General features: G+C 46.9%; 1 protein-coding gene across 1 annotated transcript in view; it reads left to right on the top strand.

Annotated features, from left to right (window-relative positions):
* Nucleotides 1–19861, top strand: part of cplane1 (ciliogenesis and planar polarity effector 1) — a 288296-nt gene that overhangs the window by 59240 nt on the left and 209195 nt on the right. The window contains exons 10-12 of the mRNA XM_038803925.1: nt 6883–7011; nt 9277–10019; nt 15624–15835. Of these exons, the coding sequence (XP_038659853.1) occupies nt 6883–7011; nt 9277–10019; nt 15624–15835 (1084 nt within the window). The remainder of the gene's footprint in view (nt 1–6882; nt 7012–9276; nt 10020–15623; nt 15836–19861) is intronic.

Raw genomic sequence — 19861 nt, forward strand, 5'->3', positions numbered from 1 at the left:
AGGCTTGGGTTGTTTTCGAGGTGTACAATATTATGAGGGGCATGGACCGGTTGGTAGGGAACAGCTGTTCCCCTTAGTTGAAGGGTTGGTTACGAGGTGGACACAGATTCAAGGTGAGGGGTGGGAGGTTTGGGGGGGATTTGAGGAAAAGCCATTTTACCCAGAGGTTGGTGATGGTCTGGAACGCCCTGCCTGGGAGGGTGGGAGAGGCGGGTTGCCACACATCCTTTAAAAAGTACCTGAATGAGTACTTGGCACATCATAACATTCAAGGCTATGGGCCGTGTCTTGGCAAATCGTTTTAAGATAGACAGATCAGGTGCCTTTCGTGCAGTGGTGCAGACTCGATGGGCCGAAGGGCCTTTTCTGCACAGGATTTTTCCGTGATTCTGTGATTGTAATCATGTCGTACCTGTTTATATCTATTTCTGCTGTTAATTCATCTACTTTATTGTGAATGCTCCAGGCATTCAGATACAATGCCTTTAGATGTGACTTTTGAACAATTTCACACAGTATTTTTTACTATTGTCTTGTTTGCTGCTAGCTCTTGTTTCCTCTGCCTACTGCTTTCCCTGGCAGACTGTACCTGCCTACTGCTTTTCCTGTCAGACTCTACCTGCCTACTGCTTTTCCTGTTAGACTCTACCTGCCTACTGCTTTTCCTGTTAGACTGTACCTGCCTACTGCTTTTCCTGTTAGACTCTACCTGCCTACTGCTTTTCCTGTCAGACTGTACCTGCCTACTGCTTTTCCTGTTAGACTGTACCTGCCTACTGCTTTTCCTGTTAGACTCTACCCGCCTACTGCTTTTCCTGTCAGACTCTACCTGCCTACTGCTTTTCCTGTTAGACTGTACCTGCCTACTGCTTTTCCTGTCAGACTGTACCTGCCTACTGCTTTTCCTGTTAGTCTCTACCTGCCTCCTGCTTTTCCTGTCAGACTGTACCTGCCTACTGCTTTTCCTGACAGACTGTACCTGTCTACTGCTTTTCCTGTTAGTCTCTACCTGCCTACTGCTTTTCCTGTTAGTCTCTACCTGCCTACTGCTTTTCCTGTTAGTCTCTACCTGCCCACTGCTTTTCCTGTTAGACTGTACCTGCCTACTGCTTTCCCTGACAGACTGTACCTGCCTAATTCTTTTCCTGTTAGACTGTACCTGCCTACTGCTTTTCCTGTCAGACTCTACCTGCCCACTGCTTTCCCTGACAGACTGTACCTGCCTACTTCTTTTCCTGTTAGACTGTACCTGCCTACTGCTTTTCCTGTCAGACTGTACCTGCCTACTGCTTTTCCTGTCAGACTGTACCTGCCTACTGCTTTTCCTGTCAGACTCTACCTGCCCACTGCTTTCCCTGACAGACTGTACCTGCCTACTGCTTTTCCTGTTAGACTGTACCTGCCTACTTCTTTTCCTGTTAGACTGTACCTGCCTACTGCTTTTCCTGTTAGACTGTACCTGCCTACTGCTTTTCCTGACAGACTGTACCTGCCTACTGCTTTTCCTGTCAGACTCTACCTGCCTACTGCTTTTCCTGTTAGTCTCTACCTGCCTACTGCTTTTCCTGTCAGACTGTACCTGCCTACTGCTTTTCCTGTTAGTCTCTACCTGCCTACTGCTTTTCCTGTCAGACTGTACCTGCCTACTGCTTTTCCTGTTAGACTCTACCCGCCTACTGCTTTTCCTGTCAGACTCTACCTGCCTACTGCTTTTCCTGTTAGACTGTACCTGCCTACTGCTTTTCCTGTCAGACTGTACCTGCCTACTGCTTTTCCTGTTAGTCTCTACCTGCCTCCTGCTTTTCCTGTCAGACTGTACCTGCCTACTGCTTTTCCTGACAGACTGTACCTGTCTACTGCTTTTCCTGTTAGTCTCTACCTGCCTACTGCTTTTCCTGTTAGTCTCTACCTGCCTACTGCTTTTCCTGTTAGTCTCTACCTGCCTACTGCTTTTCCTGTTAGTCTCTACCTGCCTACTGCTTTTCCTGTTAGTCTCTACCTGCCCACTGCTTTTCCTGTTAGACTGTACCTGCCTACTGCTTTCCCTGACAGACTGTACCTGCCTAATTCTTTTCCTGTTAGACTGTACCTGCCTACTGCTTTTCCTGTCAGACTCTACCTGCCCACTGCTTTCCCTGACAGACTGTACCTGCCTACTCTTTTTCCTGTTAGACTGTACCTGCCTACTGCTTTTCCTGTTAGACTGTACCTGCCTACTGCTTTTCCTGTCAGACTCTACCTGCCCACTGCTTTCCCTGACAGACTGTACCTGCCTACTGCTTTTCCTGTTAGACTGTACCTGCCTACTTCTTTTCCTGTTAGACTGTACCTGCCTACTGCTTTTCCTGTTAGACTGTACCTGCCTACTGCTTTTCCTGACAGACTGTACCTGCCTACTGCTTTTCCTGTCAGACTCTACCTGCCTACTGCTTTTCCTGTTAGTCTCTACCTGCCTACTGCTTTTCCTGTCAGACTGTACCTGCCTACTGCTTTTCCTGTCAGACTGTACCTGCCTACTGCTTTTCCTGTCAGACTGTACCTGCCCACTGATATTCCTGTTGGACTGTACCTGCCTACTGCTTTTCCTGTCAGACTGTACCTGCCTACTGCTTTTCCTGTTAGTCTCTTCCTGCCCTCTGCTTTTCCTGTCAGACTCTACCTGCCTACTGCTTTTCCTGTTAGTCTCTTCCTGCCCTCTGCTTTTCCTGTCAGACTGTACCTGCCTACTACTTTTCCTGTCAGACTGTACCTGCCTACTGCTTTTCCTGTCAGACTGTACCTGCCTACTGCTTTTCCTGTTTGACTGTACCTGGCTACTGCTTTTCCTGTCAGACTGTACCTGCCTACTGCTTTTCCTGTCAGACTGTACCTGCCTACTGCTTTTCCTGTCAGACTGTACCTGCCCACTGCTTTTCCTGGTAGACTGTACCTGCCTACTGCTTTTCCTGTTAGTCTCTACCTGCCTACTGCTTTTCCTGTTAGACTGTACCTGCCTACTGCTTTTCCTGTCAGACTCTACCTGCCTAATGCTTTTCCTTTTAGTCTCTACCTGCCTACTGCTTTTCCTGTTAGTCTCTACCTGCCTACTGCTTTCCCTGACAGACTGTACCTGCCTACTGCTTTACCTGTTAGTCTCTACCTGCCTGCTGCTTTTCCTGTTAGTCTCTACCTGCCTACTGCTTTTCCTGTCAGACTCTACCTGCCTACTGCTTTTCCTGTTAGTCTCTACCTGCCTACTGCTTTTCCTGTCAGACTGTACCTGCCTACTGCTTTTCCTGTCAGACTCTACCTGCCTACTGCTTTTCCTGTTAGTCTCTACCTGCCGACTGCTTTTCCTGTTAGACTCTACCTGCCTACTGCTTTTCCTGTTAGTCTCTACCTGCCTACTGCTTTTCCTGTCAGACTGTACCTGCCTACTGCTTTTCCTGTTAGACTGTACCTGCCTAATGCTTGTCCTCTTAGTCTCTACTGCTTGAAAAGCCTACTGCTTTTCCTGTTAGACTCTACCTGCCTACTGCTTTTCCTGTTAGTCTCTACCTGCCTACTGCTTTTCCTGTTAGTCTCTACCTGCCTACTGCTTTTCCTGTTAGTCTCTACCTGCCTACTGCTTTTCCTGTTAGTCTCTACCTGCCTACTGCTTTTTCTGTTAGTCTCTACCTGCCCACTGCTTTTCCTGTTAGACTGTACCTGCCTACTGCTTTCCCTGACAGACTGTACCTGCCTAATTCTTTTCCTGTTAGACTGTACCTGCCTACTGCTTTTCCTGTCAGACTCTACCTGCCCACTGCTTTCCCTGACAGACTGTACCTGCCTACTCTTTTTCCTGTTAGACTGTACCTGCCTACTGCTTTTCCTGTTAGACTGTACCTGCCTACTGCTTTTCCTGTCAGACTCTACCTGCCCACTGCTTTCCCTGACAGACTGTACCTGCCTACTGCTTTTCCTGTTAGACTGTACCTGCCTACTTCTTTTCCTGTTAGACTGTACCTGCCTACTGCTTTTCCTGTTAGACTGTACCTGCCTACTGCTTTTCCTGACAGACTGTACCTGCCTACTGCTTTTCCTGTCAGACTCTACCTGCCTACTGCTTTTCCTGTTAGTCTCTACCTGCCTACTGCTTTTCCTGTCAGACTGTACCTGCCTACTGCTTTTCCTGTCAGACTGTACCTGCCTACTGCTTTTCCTGTCAGACTGTACCTGCCCACTGATATTCCTGTTGGACTGTACCTGCCTACTGCTTTTCCTGTCAGACTGTACCTGCCTACTGCTTTTCCTGTTAGTCTCTTCCTGCCCTCTGCTTTTCCTGTCAGACTCTACCTGCCTACTGCTTTTCCTGTTAGTCTCTTCCTGCCCTCTGCTTTTCCTGTCAGACTGTACCTGCCTACTACTTTTCCTGTCAGACTGTACCTGCCTACTGCTTTTCCTGTCAGACTGTACCTGCCTACTGCTTTTCCTGTTTGACTGTACCTGGCTACTGCTTTTCCTGTCAGACTGTACCTGCCTACTGCTTTTCCTGTCAGACTGTACCTGCCTACTGCTTTTCCTGTCAGACTGTACCTGCCCACTGCTTTTCCTGGTAGACTGTACCTGCCTACTGCTTTTCCTGTTAGTCTCTACCTGCCTACTGCTTTTCCTGTTAGACTGTACCTGCCTACTGCTTTTCCTGTCAGACTCTACCTGCCTAATGCTTTTCCTTTTAGTCTCTACCTGCCTACTGCTTTTCCTGTTAGTCTCTACCTGCCTACTGCTTTCCCTGACAGACTGTACCTGCCTACTGCTTTACCTGTTAGTCTCTACCTGCCTGCTGCTTTTCCTGTTAGTCTCTACCTGCCTACTGCTTTTCCTGTCAGACTCTACCTGCCTACTGCTTTTCCTGTTAGTCTCTACCTGCCTACTGCTTTTCCTGTCAGACTGTACCTGCCTACTGCTTTTCCTGTCAGACTCTACCTGCCTACTGCTTTTCCTGTTAGTCTCTACCTGCCGACTGCTTTTCCTGTTAGACTCTACCTGCCTACTGCTTTTCCTGTTAGTCTCTACCTGCCTACTGCTTTTCCTGTCAGACTGTACCTGCCTACTGCTTTTCCCGTTAGACTGTACCTGCCTAATGCTTGTCCTCTTAGTCTCTACTGCTTGAAAAGCCTACTGCTTTTCCTGTTAGACTCTACCTGCCTACTGCTTTTCCTGTTAGTCTCTACCTGCCTACTGCTTTTCCTGTTAGACTCTACCTGCCTTTTGCTTTTCCTGTTAGACTCTACCTGCCTACTGCTTTTCCTGTTAGACTCTACCTGCCTTTTGCTTTTCCTGTTAGACTCTACCTGCCTCCTGCTTTTCCTGTCAGACTGTACCTGCCTACTGCTTTTCCTGTTAGACTGTACCTGCCTACTGCTTTTCCTGTTAGACTGTACCTGCCTACTGCTTTTCCTGTTAGACTGTACGTGCCTACTGCTTTACCTGTCAGACTGTACCTGCCTACTGCTTTTCCTGTTAGTCTCTACCTGCCTATTGCTTTTCCTATTAGTCTCTACCTGCCTACTGCTTTTCCTGTTAGTCTCTACCTGCCTACTACTTTTACTCTTGTCTGGCAGTCACCCATTGCTTTCTGCGTCCGCAGCGTGACCACCTCACTCTCCATACTATCCACAAAGGTCTCAGTTTTGTGGATTCTGCACAGTGACTCCAGCTCTAGCTCAGATATATGGATTCTGAATATCTGTAGCTGGAGACACTCCTTGCAGATGTGGTCACCCTGGACACTGGAAGTGTCCCTGACTTCCCACATTGCACAGGAGGAGCATTCCATGTGGCCTAGGTTCCCTATCATGACTTACCCTTGAGGGGCTGGTTTAGCTCACCAGGCTAAATCGCTGGCTTTTAAAGCAGACCAAGCAGGCCAGCAGTACGGTTCGATTCCCGTACCAGCCTCCCCGGACAGGCGCCGGAATGTGGCGACGAGGGGCTTTTCACAGTAACTTCATTGAAGCCTACTCGTGACAATAAGTGATTTTCATTTTCATTTCATTTTCAATTACTCCCATTATTTTTATTTCCTCCAGTTTAGAGAATATTAAAGACCATAGAAATATTCACGAGGTCCTACTTACCAAGTCCTATCTGTGAGTTGGATAAGTGGTTTGGGTGGGTAGGTGGGTATGGTGCTAGCCGGTTGTGGTGATGCAGTAGTCGGAACAGATTTGGGGGGGGGTTAGCTGGGGTGGGGGCGGGGACGGTGTGAGTGATAGGGAGGTTATTTCTGGACATGGATGAGGTTTTAATCTCTGTGGCGTGTCCTGGGTTTCTACCAATGGACTGTTGCAAATCTCCGACACTAGCTCAGAGTTGGCGACACCAACACTGGGTCCTGGGGAGAAGAGATGTTGCCCGTTGGTATTTGAAACAACCCGGGAACAGTTGAACGATGTGCTGGTTCGGTATATTGGCTAAATTGCCCTGAGTGTCCAGGAATATGTTGGTTTGGCGGGGTATCAGGGATAGCGCTGGGGAGGGGGGCCTTGGTAGGGTTCCCTTTCAGAGGGTTGCTGCAGACTCCAAGTGTTGAATGGTCTCCTGCACTGTCGGGATTCTACGGTTCTAACTTCCTACGGAGGCCCATGCGTCAGGAATTCCATGGCTCCCAACTGGCATCTCAATCATTAATCCAGTTTGTGACGATCCAGAGACTTGAAGATTTGGTCCAGAACATCGTCTCGAATTCCGTGCACTTTGATTTTTTTACTTTTGTACAAAACCTTATCAGATGCCCTTTGGAAGTCCATGAAAAACGTTGATGGGGCGCCCCACCCCACTATGACTGAGAAATGTCTAGCATTCATTTATGACTCCCCATGCTTCTTCTCTGGTGCAATCTGTCTGTTCTATTTGCAGAACAAAGATGTGAAGTTACTGCCCATGTCTTCCCTAAAAAGAAGTGTCCTGCAGGAATGGGATAGGCAACGGCCTGGATCATGGAAGTCACCTTCATTCTTACAGGATGAGACACAAGCAAGTGGTCAGGTACAGCTCATATCTGCACAACTCTGCTGTCCGGTGTTTATCAATATGCTCACTCCTGTGTCCAGTATTTGATCAGGTGTTACTGTGATTTGCTCCCACTCCCTTTCACGCAGCAGGGTTTCTGCTGGCACAACGTGGAAACGGCAGAATTGTACTTTGTGCTTCACCAACCACAGTTTGTGTGGGTTTTTGTGACTCTGACGAGGGAAGCATTGCCGTATTGCTTACCTTCCTCCAAGCAGGAGGTGAGAGTGAGCCCTGAGGACATTGTTGCCATCTAAGCTATCATTTCATACAGGCAGAATGCTGCCGCCATATTTGCTCTTCTATCTCCCTCTCACTATTTGGTGGTGGGGGGGGTGCAGTAAACTCCCGGTAATGTCACTGCCCCATTTTTATTCCCAAGTTAAACCCATAAAGCCTTGTTTGTGACCTGTTCAGTATATCATCGCTTCTCACAACTGGAATTGATTCTTTAACCATTACTGAGACTCCCCCTCCGTTTTTATCTCCCCCTCTGTCCTGTATCCAGGGATGTTGAGCTGCCATTTTGTCCCCTCCTTTAACCAGGTTTCCGTTATAGCAACGACATGCTGCTGCCGTGTGTCTATCTGCAGCCTTAACTCATCCACCTTGTTTGTAATTCTCCTTGCATTGAAGCAGAAACAGTTTAACCCCGTCATTGCGGGGCACTTTTTAACCCTTGCTGCCCCTGTAATTCTGAGTCGATCACTAAATCTTCTACATCACTGGCTAATGCTCTACCTCCATTTTCCTGATCTGAATTTGGCCTTTCTGATCCTACTCCTGGGGTTCCCACCTCCCTGCCACACTAGTTTAAGTGCTTCCCAACAGAACTAGTGAAAGGCCCCCCTACAAGGACCTTGCTCCCAGCTCTGCCTGGGTGAAACCTGTCCTGTTTGTGCAGGCCCCACCTTCCCCAGGACCGGTTCCAGTGCCTCAAGAATCTGAATCCCTCCCGGCTATACCATCTCTCCAGCCACGTGTTCGCTGATCTATCCTCCTATTTCTGCTCTCTCTAGCACGTGGAACTGGGAGTAATCCTGAGATTACTACATTTGAGGTCCTGCATTGTAGTTCATCTCCTAAATTCCTGTACTCGGTCCTCATCCCTCAGATTACCGATGTCGTTGGTACCAAGGTGAACCACGACCACTGGCTGTTCACCTTCCCCTCCCCAGAATGCACTGCAGCCACTCCATGACACTCCGGACCCTGGCACCAGGGAGTCAACATACCATCCTCGATTCACGTTTACGGCCACAGAAGCGTCTGTCTGTGCCCCTCACTATTGAACTCTCTGTCACTATAGTCCTGACACTCATTTTCCTCCCACCCGACAGATCAGCAGAGCCACCCAAGGTGCTGTGGATTTGGCTGTTGCTGCTTTCCCTTGACAGGCAATCCCCCCCAACAGTATCCAAAACAGTATATCAGTTTGAGAGGGGGATGACCACAGGAGATTCCTGCACTGCCTTCCTGGGTCTTTTACTGTTCCTGATGGTCACCCAGTCCCTTTCTACCTGCGCAATCCACACCTCGCTAAACATGCTATCCACGACTCCCTCAGCATCGCGGATGCTCCACAATGAGTCCACTCGCAGCTCCAGCTCTGAAATCCGGTTGGTTAGAAGCTGCATTTGGACACACCTTGTGCACACATTGTCACCAGCATCCCTCATTTCCCACATGGTGCAGGACATACTCAATCAGCTGATTTCTGTACTTTGCAACTTGCTGTGTGAAAATAGACTTCAGGGTTTTCTCACGTGCCATTCTTCAGCTGTAAAGTTCTTTGTGACATCCTGAGGAAGGTAAGAATATTGTATATGTGAAGCCTCTTACTATCTCAAGCATCTCAAACAACTTGAGCTAGAATAATTGACTATAAGGTGTCCTGACTGTGGAGGTAAATGAGGCGGATATTTTTGTGCAGCCATGAGGTAAATGAGTTGATTGAGGGAGGAATGTTGGCCAGGACATTCCTGATATTAAGTAATGCGGTGGAATATTTAATATCCACAGGAACATACAGATAGGAGCTTCCAAGTCAGACAAAGCAAAACAATAATCATCTGCTTCACTGGAATTCTAGTCTAAGGCCTGAGGGCCTGTAATGGGGCTAATGAGAAATTTCTACTCAAATCCTTTCCCTATCCTTCCCCTCACAGATCCTGATGGAGATCCTGATGGAGCTGCTGTGTTTGTCTCCTTGTTGTAGTTTAATCGGTTTCCATTTTGCAGGTTGATGAAGATGATGATTCTGTTGATGCTGCTCCATGCCTGACTGATTACCCCAGGTTTCAGAACTCTGACCCCAGCACCATGGAACAGGGCCACCTGGAGTTCGCCTCCATGTTCGATACTCTCCATGCCAAACAGGATGAACAAGCAGACCATCACGAGACCAAACTCAGACATATCCAGAACAGACTGTTGACAGCCTGGAGCATGGTAGTTTCTGTGAAGGCAATAGAGGGGAAGGACCTGCTGCTCCAGTACACGGTTCGGGCCTTCCTGCAGTTTGTTCGCCTCCTACCATTTGCCCCAGCCACTCTTCCGAGTTCGGTCATCAAAATGAAGAACAAAGTGGTGAACAAAGCCCTGAGGAGAAGCCCTGGAATCTATAGGACGTTACAGCTCTTACGCTACTGCCTAACTGTCCTGAACTGGGATGGGGTGCACAAGCATTCACTGACACATGCAGTGAAGCTCTCAACAGACATTGTGAAGTTAATCCTCTCTCAGAAATTAGGGCCAGCCTCATTCTCTCAGTCACTCCTCAGCAGCCTATTGGCACTCAATCTGGCATCTGTACATCTGGATACAGTGTATTCCCTCCAATCACAGGCCTGCTTGGATATCCCATGGGACATTTCACCTGATTGTGTCCGAGTGCCTTCAGGTCGCAGGGAAAAGTATTCTCTCCTCACATTCCTGGAGTTGCCATCGCAAACTGTGCAAACAATCCAAAAGCCATCACACAGGTAGGAGCCAGGCTCACTCATCAATATAGACCATTATCAGGCAGTAACAATACTCACTCATTAACATAGACCATCATCGGGCAGCAACAATACTCATTAATATAGACCATCATCAAGCAGCAATAATACTGACTCATCAATATAGACCCGGGGTGGGCAAACTTTTCCGTGCAAGGGCCACATTCAGAAATTCACAATTTTAAAGGGCCGCATAGTATATTAATTAATAGTCCCGGTTGTAACCAATTAGCGTGCGGCATATACCTCAGCGCTTCCCCCGGCGGCATCCTGCCTTTAGCCCTCTTTTTCAAAAATGGCGCTTCACCCGGTTATGATTCTGGGCGCCTCATATAGAACATAGAACAGTACAGCACAGAACAGGCCCTTCGGCCCTCGATGTTGTGCCGAGCAATGATCACCCTACTCAAGTCAACGTATCCACCCTATACCAGAAACCCAACATCCCCCCCCCCCCAATTAACCTTATTTTTAAAAAAATTAAAGTAAAAAAAAAAAAAAAATTTTTTTAAAAAAATTTTTTTTTTTTTTTTTGACTTGATCTTGGTGGGCCGCATAAAGACCTTTGGCGGTCCGCATGCGGCCCGCGGGCCGTAGTTTGCCCACCCCTGATATAGACCATCATCAAGCAGCAATAATACTGACTCATCAATATAGACCATCATCAAGCAGCAATAATACTGACTCATCAATATAGACCATCATCAAGCAGCAATAATACTGACTCATCAATATAGACCATCATCAAGCAGCAATAATACTGACTCATCAATATAGACCATAATCAGGCAGCAATAATACTGACTCATCAATATAGACCATAATCAGGCAGCAATAATACTGACTCATCAATATAGACCATAATCAGGCAGCAATAATACTGACTCATCAATATAGACCATAATCAGGCAGCAATAATACTGATTCATCAATATAGACCATCATCAGGCAGCAATAATACTGACTCATCAATATAGACCATAATCAGGCAGCAATAATACTGACTCATCAATATAGACCATAATCAGGCAGCAATAATACTCAATATAGATCATCATCAAGCAGCAATAATACTGACTCATCAATATAGACCATAATCAGGCAGCAATAATACTCAATATAGACCATCATCAAGCAGCAATAATACTGACTCATCAATATAGACCATTATCAGGAAGCAATAATACTCACTCATCAATATAGACCATCATCAGGCAGCAATAATACTCATTAATATAGACCATAATCAGGCAGCAATAATACTCAATATAGACCATCATCAAGCAGCAATAATACTGACTCATCAATATAGACCATCATCAAGCAGCAATAATACTGACTCATCAATATAGACCATCATCACACAGCAATAATACTCACTCATCAATATAGACCATCATCAAGCAGCAATAATACTGACTCATCAATATAGACCATAATCAGGAAGCAATAATACTGACTCATTAATATAGACCATCATCAAGCAGCAATAATACTCACTCATCAATATAGACCATCATCAGGCAGCAATAATACTCATTAATATAGACCATCATCAAGCAGCAATAATACTGACTCATCAATATAGACCATAATCAGGAAGCAATAATACTGACTCATCAATATAGACCATCATCAAGCAGCAATAATACTGACTCATCAATATAGACCATCATCAGGCAGCAATAATACTCATTAATATAGTAAGAAGTCTTACAACACCAGGTCAAAGTCCAACAGGTTTGTTTCAAACACGAGCTTTCGGAGCACGGCTCCTTCTTCAGGTGAATGGAAAGGCTTGTTCCAGAAATGTTTATATAGACACAGTCAGAGATGCCCCGGAATGCGAGCACCTGCAGGCAATCAAATCATCAAAGATGCAGAGAGAGAGGTAACTCCAGGTTAAAGAGGTGTGAATTGTCCCAAGCCAGTTCAGTCGGTAGGCCTCTGCAAGTCCAGGCTTGTTGGTGGGGGCCGAATGTAATGCGACATGAATCCCAGATCCCGGTTGAGTCCGCATTCATGCGTGCGGAACTTAGCTATAAGTTTTTGCTCAGCAATTTTGCGTTGTCGCGTCTCCTGAAGGCCTCCTTGTAGAATGCTGACCCGGAGATCAGAGGCTGAATGTCCTTGACTGCTGAGACCAAGACCAACCGCAACATGTCAAGACCAACCGCAACATCGTCATCAAACCAGCAGACAAAGGAGGGGCCACCGTCATACTGAACAGAACAGACTACTGCAAAGAAGTATACCGACAACTCGACAACCAGGAACACTACAGGCAGTTACCCGCAGATCCAACCAAGGAACACATCCGCCAACTCAGCAGACTGATCAAGACCTTAGATCCAGACCTTCAGAACACCCTACGTGCTCTCATCCCACGTAATCCCCGCATTGGAGATCTCTACTGCCTCCCGAAAATACACAAGGCCAACACACCAGGCCGTCCTATCGTTTCAGGCAATGGGACCCTGTGTGAGAACCTCTCTGGCCACATCGAGGGCATCTTGAAACCCATCGTACAAGGTACACCCAGCTTCTGTCGCGACACGACGGACTTCCTACAGAAACTCAGCACCCATGGACCAGTTGAACCAGGAACATTCCTCGTCACAATGGATGTCTCGGCACTCTACACCAGCATCCCCCATGACGACGGCATTGCTGCAACAGCCTCAGTCCTCAACACCGACAACTGCCAATCTCCAGACGCAATTCTGCAACTCATCCGTTTCATTCTAGACCACAACGTCTTCACCTTCGACAACAAATTCTTCATCCAGACGCACGGAACAGCCATGGGGACCAAATTTGCACCTCAATATGCCAACATCTTCATGCACAAGTTTGAACAGGACTTCCTCACCACACAGGACTTTCAACCGATGCTATACACCAGATACATCGATGACATTTTTTTCCTTTGGACCCACGGCGAGACATCACTGAAACAACTACACGATGACCTCAATAAGTTCCATCCCACCATCAAACTCACCATGGACTATTCTCCAAATTCAGTTCCATTCTTGGACACACTCGTCTCCATCAAGGACGGTCACCTCAGCACCTCGCTTTACCGCAAGCCCACAGATAATCTCACGATGCTCCACTTCTCCAGCTTTCACCCGAAACACATTAAAGAAGCCATCCCCTATGGACAAGCCCTCCGTATACACAGGATCTGCTCAGACAAGGAGGAGCGCAACAGACACCTACAGGTACTGAAAGATGCCCTCGTACGAACGGGATATGGCGCTCGACTCATTGATCGACAGTTCCACCGTGCCACAGCAAAAAACCGCACCGACCTCCTCAGAAGACAAACACGGGACACCACTGACAGAGTACCCTTCGTCGTCCAGTACTTTCCTGGGGCGGAGAAACTACGACATCTTCTTCGCAGCCTCCAACACATCATCAGCGAGGATGGACATCTTGCCAAGGTCATCCCCACACCCCCACTACTGGCCTTCAAACAACCGCGCAACCTCAAACAAACCATTGTTTGCAGCAAATTACCCAGCCTTCAGAACAGCAACCACAACACCACAAAACCCTGCCAGGGTAATCTCTGCAAGACATGCCAGATCATCGACATGGACACCACCATTACACGTGGAAACACCACCCACCAGGTACGCGGCACATACTCGTGCGACTCGACCAATGTAGTCTACCTCATACGCTGCAGGAGAGGATGTCCCGAAGCGTGGTACATTGGCGAGACCATGCAGACACTGCGACAACGAATGAACGGGCATCGTGCGACTATCAACAGGCAGGACTGTTCCCTTCCAGTTGGGGAACACTTCAGCAGTCAAGGACATTCAGCCTCTGATCTCCGGGTCAGCATTCTACAAGGAGGCCTTCAGGAGACGCGACAACGCAAAATTGCTGAGCAAAAACTTATAGCTAAGTTCCGCACGCATGAATGCGGACTCAACCGGGATCTGGGATTCATGTCGCATTACATTCGGCCCCCACCAACAAGCCTGGACTTGCAGAGGCCTACCGACTGAACTGGCTTGGGACAATTCACACCTCTTTAACCTGGAGTTACCTCTCTCTCTGCATCTTTGATGATTTGATTGCCTGCAGGTGCTCGCATTCCGGGGCATCTCTGACTGTGTCTATATAAACATTTCTGGAACAAGCCTTTCCATTCACCTGAAGAAGGAGCCGTGCTCCGAAAGCTCGTGTTTGAAACAAACCTGTTGGACTTTGACCTGGTGTTGTAAGACTTCTTACTGTGCTCACCCCAGTCCAACGCCGGCATCTCCACATCACTCATTAATATAGACCATCATCACACAGCAATAATACTCATTAATATAGACCATCATCAAGCAGCAATAATACTCATTAATATAGACCATCATCAAGCAGCAATAATACTGACTCATCAATATAGACCATCATCAAGCAGCAATAATACTCATTAATATAGACCATCATCAAGCAGCAATAATACTGACTCATTAATATAGACCATCATCAAGCAGCAATAATACTCATTAATATAGACCATCATCAAGCAGCAATAATTCTCACTCATTAATAATGACCATCATCAAGCAGCAATAATACTCACTCATCAATATAGACCATCATCAAGCAGCAATAATACTGACTCATCAATATAGACCATAATCAGGCAGCAATAATACTGACTCATCAATATAGACCATAATCAGGCAGCAATAATACTGACTCATTAATATAGACCATCATCGGGCAGCAATAATACTGATTCATCAATATAGACCATAATCAGGCAGCAATAATACTGACTCATTAATATAGACCGTCGTCAGGCAGCAATAATACTGACTCATCAATATAGACCATCATCAAGCAGCAATAATACTCACTCATCAATATAGACCATTACCACACAGCAATAATACTCACTCATCAATATAGACCATCATCACACAGCAATAATACTGACTCATCAATATAGACCACCATCACACAGCAATAATACTCACTCATCAATATAGACCATCATCACACAGCAATAATACTCACTCATCAATATAGACCATCATCACACAGCAATAATACTCACTCATCAATATAGACCATTATCAGGCAGCAATAATACTCACTCATCAATATAGACCATTATCAGGCAGCAATAATACTCACTCATCAATATAGACCATCATCAGGCAGTAACAATACTCACTCATTAACATAGACCATTATCAGGCAGCAATAATACTGATTCATCAATATAGACCATCATCACACAGCAATAATACTCTCTCAATATAGACCATCATCACACAGCAATAATACTCTCTCATGAGTACGGGAGATTTTATCTGGAACAGTCCAGATCTCTTTTGTTAGTGAGGAACAATTTGAAAAGGGAATTGGAGCACTGGTTTGAGGGACAGTTTTTGGGGGCAAATGGTTTGTGAACCACCGGATGAAATGTGTGGTTGAAGGGTGCGGTATATTTGGAGATGGCCTGGGCAGTATTACTGTGAAGTGGATTAGATCTTTTCCTGTAGTACTTTTGTTGATATGTTTGGTCCCACAATGTTCGCTTGTATCTAATTGGCACAGACTGGCTGTCATGTGGCGCCTATTGTACCAGAATGCATTGCAGCTCCATTCCCACCTCCAGACGCTCCAACAACAACGAATCAGAGGCAACGCAAGGAAAAGACTTCAGGGGGAGAAGACAATGTTAACGCCACTGCTCTCCCAGATCCAGACCGCCCTGCAGACCATGGGAGAGAGACTTGGACCCAGCAGGCAGCTGAAACCTCTCGCAGGTAGGGAGATTCAATAAACATAGGCCTGGTTTCTCTGTTCTGGAGCTGACGTTCTCCGCCAATGGACATTTGCTCCTGTCCTCCGCTGGTGCTAGGATTGATGCCCGCTCTGTGAGTCTCTCCTTCACCATGCTAATATATACACTGGGGAGAGCTCGCTGGATTCTGCTGGGATCCGAGTACTGGCCGTAATTTTGAGCGGGCGACCCAATAGCGAGGTCCGGTGCTGGCTCCCCCTGACTCCCTCAGCGCAAATCCTGGCTCCCTACCAGCAGGTAGCAGAATCCTCCCCTTCCACTGGGGGAATATCAGGTCATCCTCCAAGGCACACTCACAGGGGGTGACCAGATCCCCCAATCAGACCACTCCCAACAGAGACCCCCATTACAGATCCCCTTATCAGTGACTCCCCTCATCAGAATCTCCACCAGAGACCTGTAAGAACTCCCAGCAAAGATCCCATCAGTCACCCCTTCCCAAAAGCTGAAGAACAGTCCTGGCAGCAGAGTGAAACATCACAGCATTTACCCCCAAACATCTGACAAAGCTGAAGCAGCAGCTGTCACAAGTGTCAACCGCTTCCTCAAAAGCCAAGCACACTTCAAAAGGGCTTTAGAACCCTTGACAGCCTTTGAAATGCAAATCTTCCATTCAGTTTCGTACAGCCATACATTAGCCAGTGATTGACAGTTTTATTACTCCAGAGGCAGGTGCTTTGTGGATTGTTTATCTATCTTTCCCTTCACGCTTGAATGCTTATCAAGCACCCTGCTTTGATGTGAACCGCAATGCTTACAACACTTCTGCATAGAACATAAAACATAAAACAGTACAGCACATCGGCCCTTGATGTTGTGCCGAGCACTGTCCGAAACCAAGATCAAGCTATCCCACTCCCTGTCATTCTGGTGGGCTCCATGTGCCTATCCAATAACCGCTTGAAAGTTCCTAAAGTGTCCGACTCCACAATCACAGCAGGCAGTCCATTCCACACCCTAACCACTCTCTGAGTAAAGAACCTCCCTTGGACATCCCTCCTATATCTCCCACCCTGAATCTTATAGTTATGCCCCTTGTAACAGCTACATCCACCCGAGGAAATAGTCTCTGAACGTCCACTCTATCTATCCCCCTCATAATCTTATAATCCTCTATTAAGTCGCCTCTCATCCTCCTTCTCTCCGAAGAGAAAAGCCCTAGCTCCCTCAACCTTTCCTCATAAGACCTATCCTGCAAACCAGGCAGCATCCTGGTGAATCTCCTTTGCACCCTTTCCAATGCTTCCACATCCTTCCTATAGTGAGGTGACCAGAACTGCACACAATACTCCAAATGTGGTCTCACCAGGGTCACGTACAGTTGCAGCATAACCCCGTGGCTCTTAAACTCAAGCCCCCTGTTAATAAATGCTAACACACTATAGGCCTTCTTCACGGCTCTATCCACTTGAGTGGCCTGAACCCCAAGATCTCTCTGTTCCTCCACATTCCTCAGAACCCTGCCGTTGACCCTGTAATCCGCATTCAAAATTTTTCCACCAACTGAATGACCTCGCACCTATCAGGGTTAAACTCCATCTGCCATTTTGTGGCCCAGTTCTGCATCCTGTCAATGTCTCTTTGTAGCCTCCAACAGCCCTCCACCCCATCCATTACTCCATCAATCTTGCTTTCATCAGCAAATTTACTGACCCACCCTTCAGCCCCATCCTCCAAGTCATTGATAAAAATCACAAATAGCAGAGGACCCAGCACTGATCCCTGTGGTACACCGCTGGTACCTGGACCCAGCACTGATCCCTGTGGTACACCGCTGGTAACTGGTCTCCAGTCTTAAAATTTTCCATCCACCACCACCCTCTGTCTTCTATGTGATGGCCAGTTACTTATCCAATTGGCCAAATTTCCCTTTATCCCACACCTCCTTACTTTCTTCATAAGCCGACCATGGGGAACCTTATCAAACACCGTACTAAAATCCATCTATACAACATCAACTGCTTTACCTTCATTTACACACTTAGTTACCTCCTCAAAGAATTCAATCACATTTGTGAGGCAAGACTTACCCTTCACGAATCCGTGTTTACTATCCCGGATTAAGCTGCATCTTTCCAAATGGTCATAAATCCTATCCTTCAGGACCTTTTCCATTAACTTACCGACCACCAAAGTAAGACTAACCGGCCTATAATTACCAGGGTCATTCCTCTTCTCTTTCTTGAACAGAGGAACAACATTCTCCACTCTCCAGTCCTCTGGCACTATCCCCGTGGACAGTGAGGACCCACAGATCAAAGCCAAGGGCTCTGCAATCTCATCCCTTGCCTCCCAAAGAATCCTTGGATATATCCCATCTGGCCCAGGGGACTTGTCGACGCTAAGGTTTTTCAAAATTGCTAATACATCCTTCCTCAGAACATCTACCTCCTCCAGCCTACCCGCCTGTATCACACTCTCATCCTCAAAAACATGGCCCCTCTCCTTGGTGAACACTGAAGAAAAGTATTTATTCAAAGCCTCTCCTATTTCTTCTGACTCCATGCACAAGTTCCCACTAATGTCCTTGACCGGCCCGAACCTCACCCTGGTCATTCTTTTATTTCTCGCATAAGAGTAAAAAGCCTTGGGGTTTTCTTTGATCCAGACCGTCAAGGACTTCTCATGCCCCCTCCTATCTCTCCTAAGCCCTTTTTTTTAGCTCATTCCTTGCTATCTTGTAACCCTCAAGCGACCCAACTGAACCTTGTTTTCTCATCCTTACATACTCTTCCTTTTTCCTCTTGACAAGACATTCAACCTCTTTTGTGAACCATGGTTCCCTCACACGGCCATTTCCTCCCTGCCTGACAGGGACATACCTATCAAGGACACGCAGTATTTGTTCCTTGAACAAGCTCCACTTTTCATTTGTGCCTTTCCCTGACAGTTTCTGTTCCCATTTTATGCTCCCTAATTCTTGCCTAATCGCATCATAATTACCCCTCCCCCAATTATAAACCTTGCCCTGCCGTATAGCCCGATCCCTCTCCATTGCAATAGTGAAAGACACCAAATTGTGGTCACTATCTCCAAAGTGCTCTCCCACAAACAAATCTAACACTTGGCCTGTTTCATTACCCAGTACCAAATCCAATGTGCCCCCCCCCCCTCATTGAAACCTACTCGTGACAATAAGCGATTTTCATTTCATTTCATTTCCTCTTGTCGGCCTATCCGCATATTGTGTCAGGAAACCCTCCTGCACACACTGGACAAAAACTGCCCCATCCGAACTGTTCGACCTATAGAGGTTCCAATCAATATTTGGAAAGTTGAAGTCACCCATGACAACTACCCTGAGACCTCCACACCTATCCATAATCTGTTTTGCAATTTCTTCCTCCACATCTCTATTACTATTTGAGGGCCTATAGAAAACTCCTAACAATGTGACCGCTCCCTTCCTATTTCTAACTTCGGCCCATATTACCTCAGTACGCAGATCCCCTTCGAACTGCCTTTCTGCAGCCGTTAAACTATCCTGGATTAACAATGCAACTCCTCCACCTATTTTACCACCTTCCCTATTCTTACTGAAACATCTATACCCCGGAACTTCCAACAACTATTTCTGTCCCTGTTCTAACCATGTCTCCGTAATGGCCACAACATCGTAGTCCCAAGTACCAATCCACGCTCCAAGTTCACCAACCTTATTCCGGATGCTCCTTGCATTGAAGTAGACACACTTCAACCCACCTGTCTGCCAGTACACGCCTGCAACCTTGATACCCTCCTCAGTACCTCACTACTCTCAACACTGGCTTCTGGGCTACAGCTCGTTTTCCCAGCCCCCTGATAAATTAGTTTAAACCCCCTCCCGAAGAGCCGTAGCAAATTTCCCTCCCAGGATATTGGTGCCCCTCTGTTTCAGGTGCAAACTGTCCTGTTTGTACAGGTCCCACCTTCCCCAGAATGTGCTCCAATTATCCACGTACCTGAAACCCTCCCTCCTACACCATCCCTGCAGCCACGTGTTTATCTG

The sequence above is a fragment of the Scyliorhinus canicula genome, chromosome 8, assembly GCF_902713615.1.
Source record: "Scyliorhinus canicula chromosome 8, sScyCan1.1, whole genome shotgun sequence".
Lineage (NCBI taxonomy): Eukaryota > Metazoa > Chordata > Chondrichthyes > Carcharhiniformes > Scyliorhinidae > Scyliorhinus > Scyliorhinus canicula.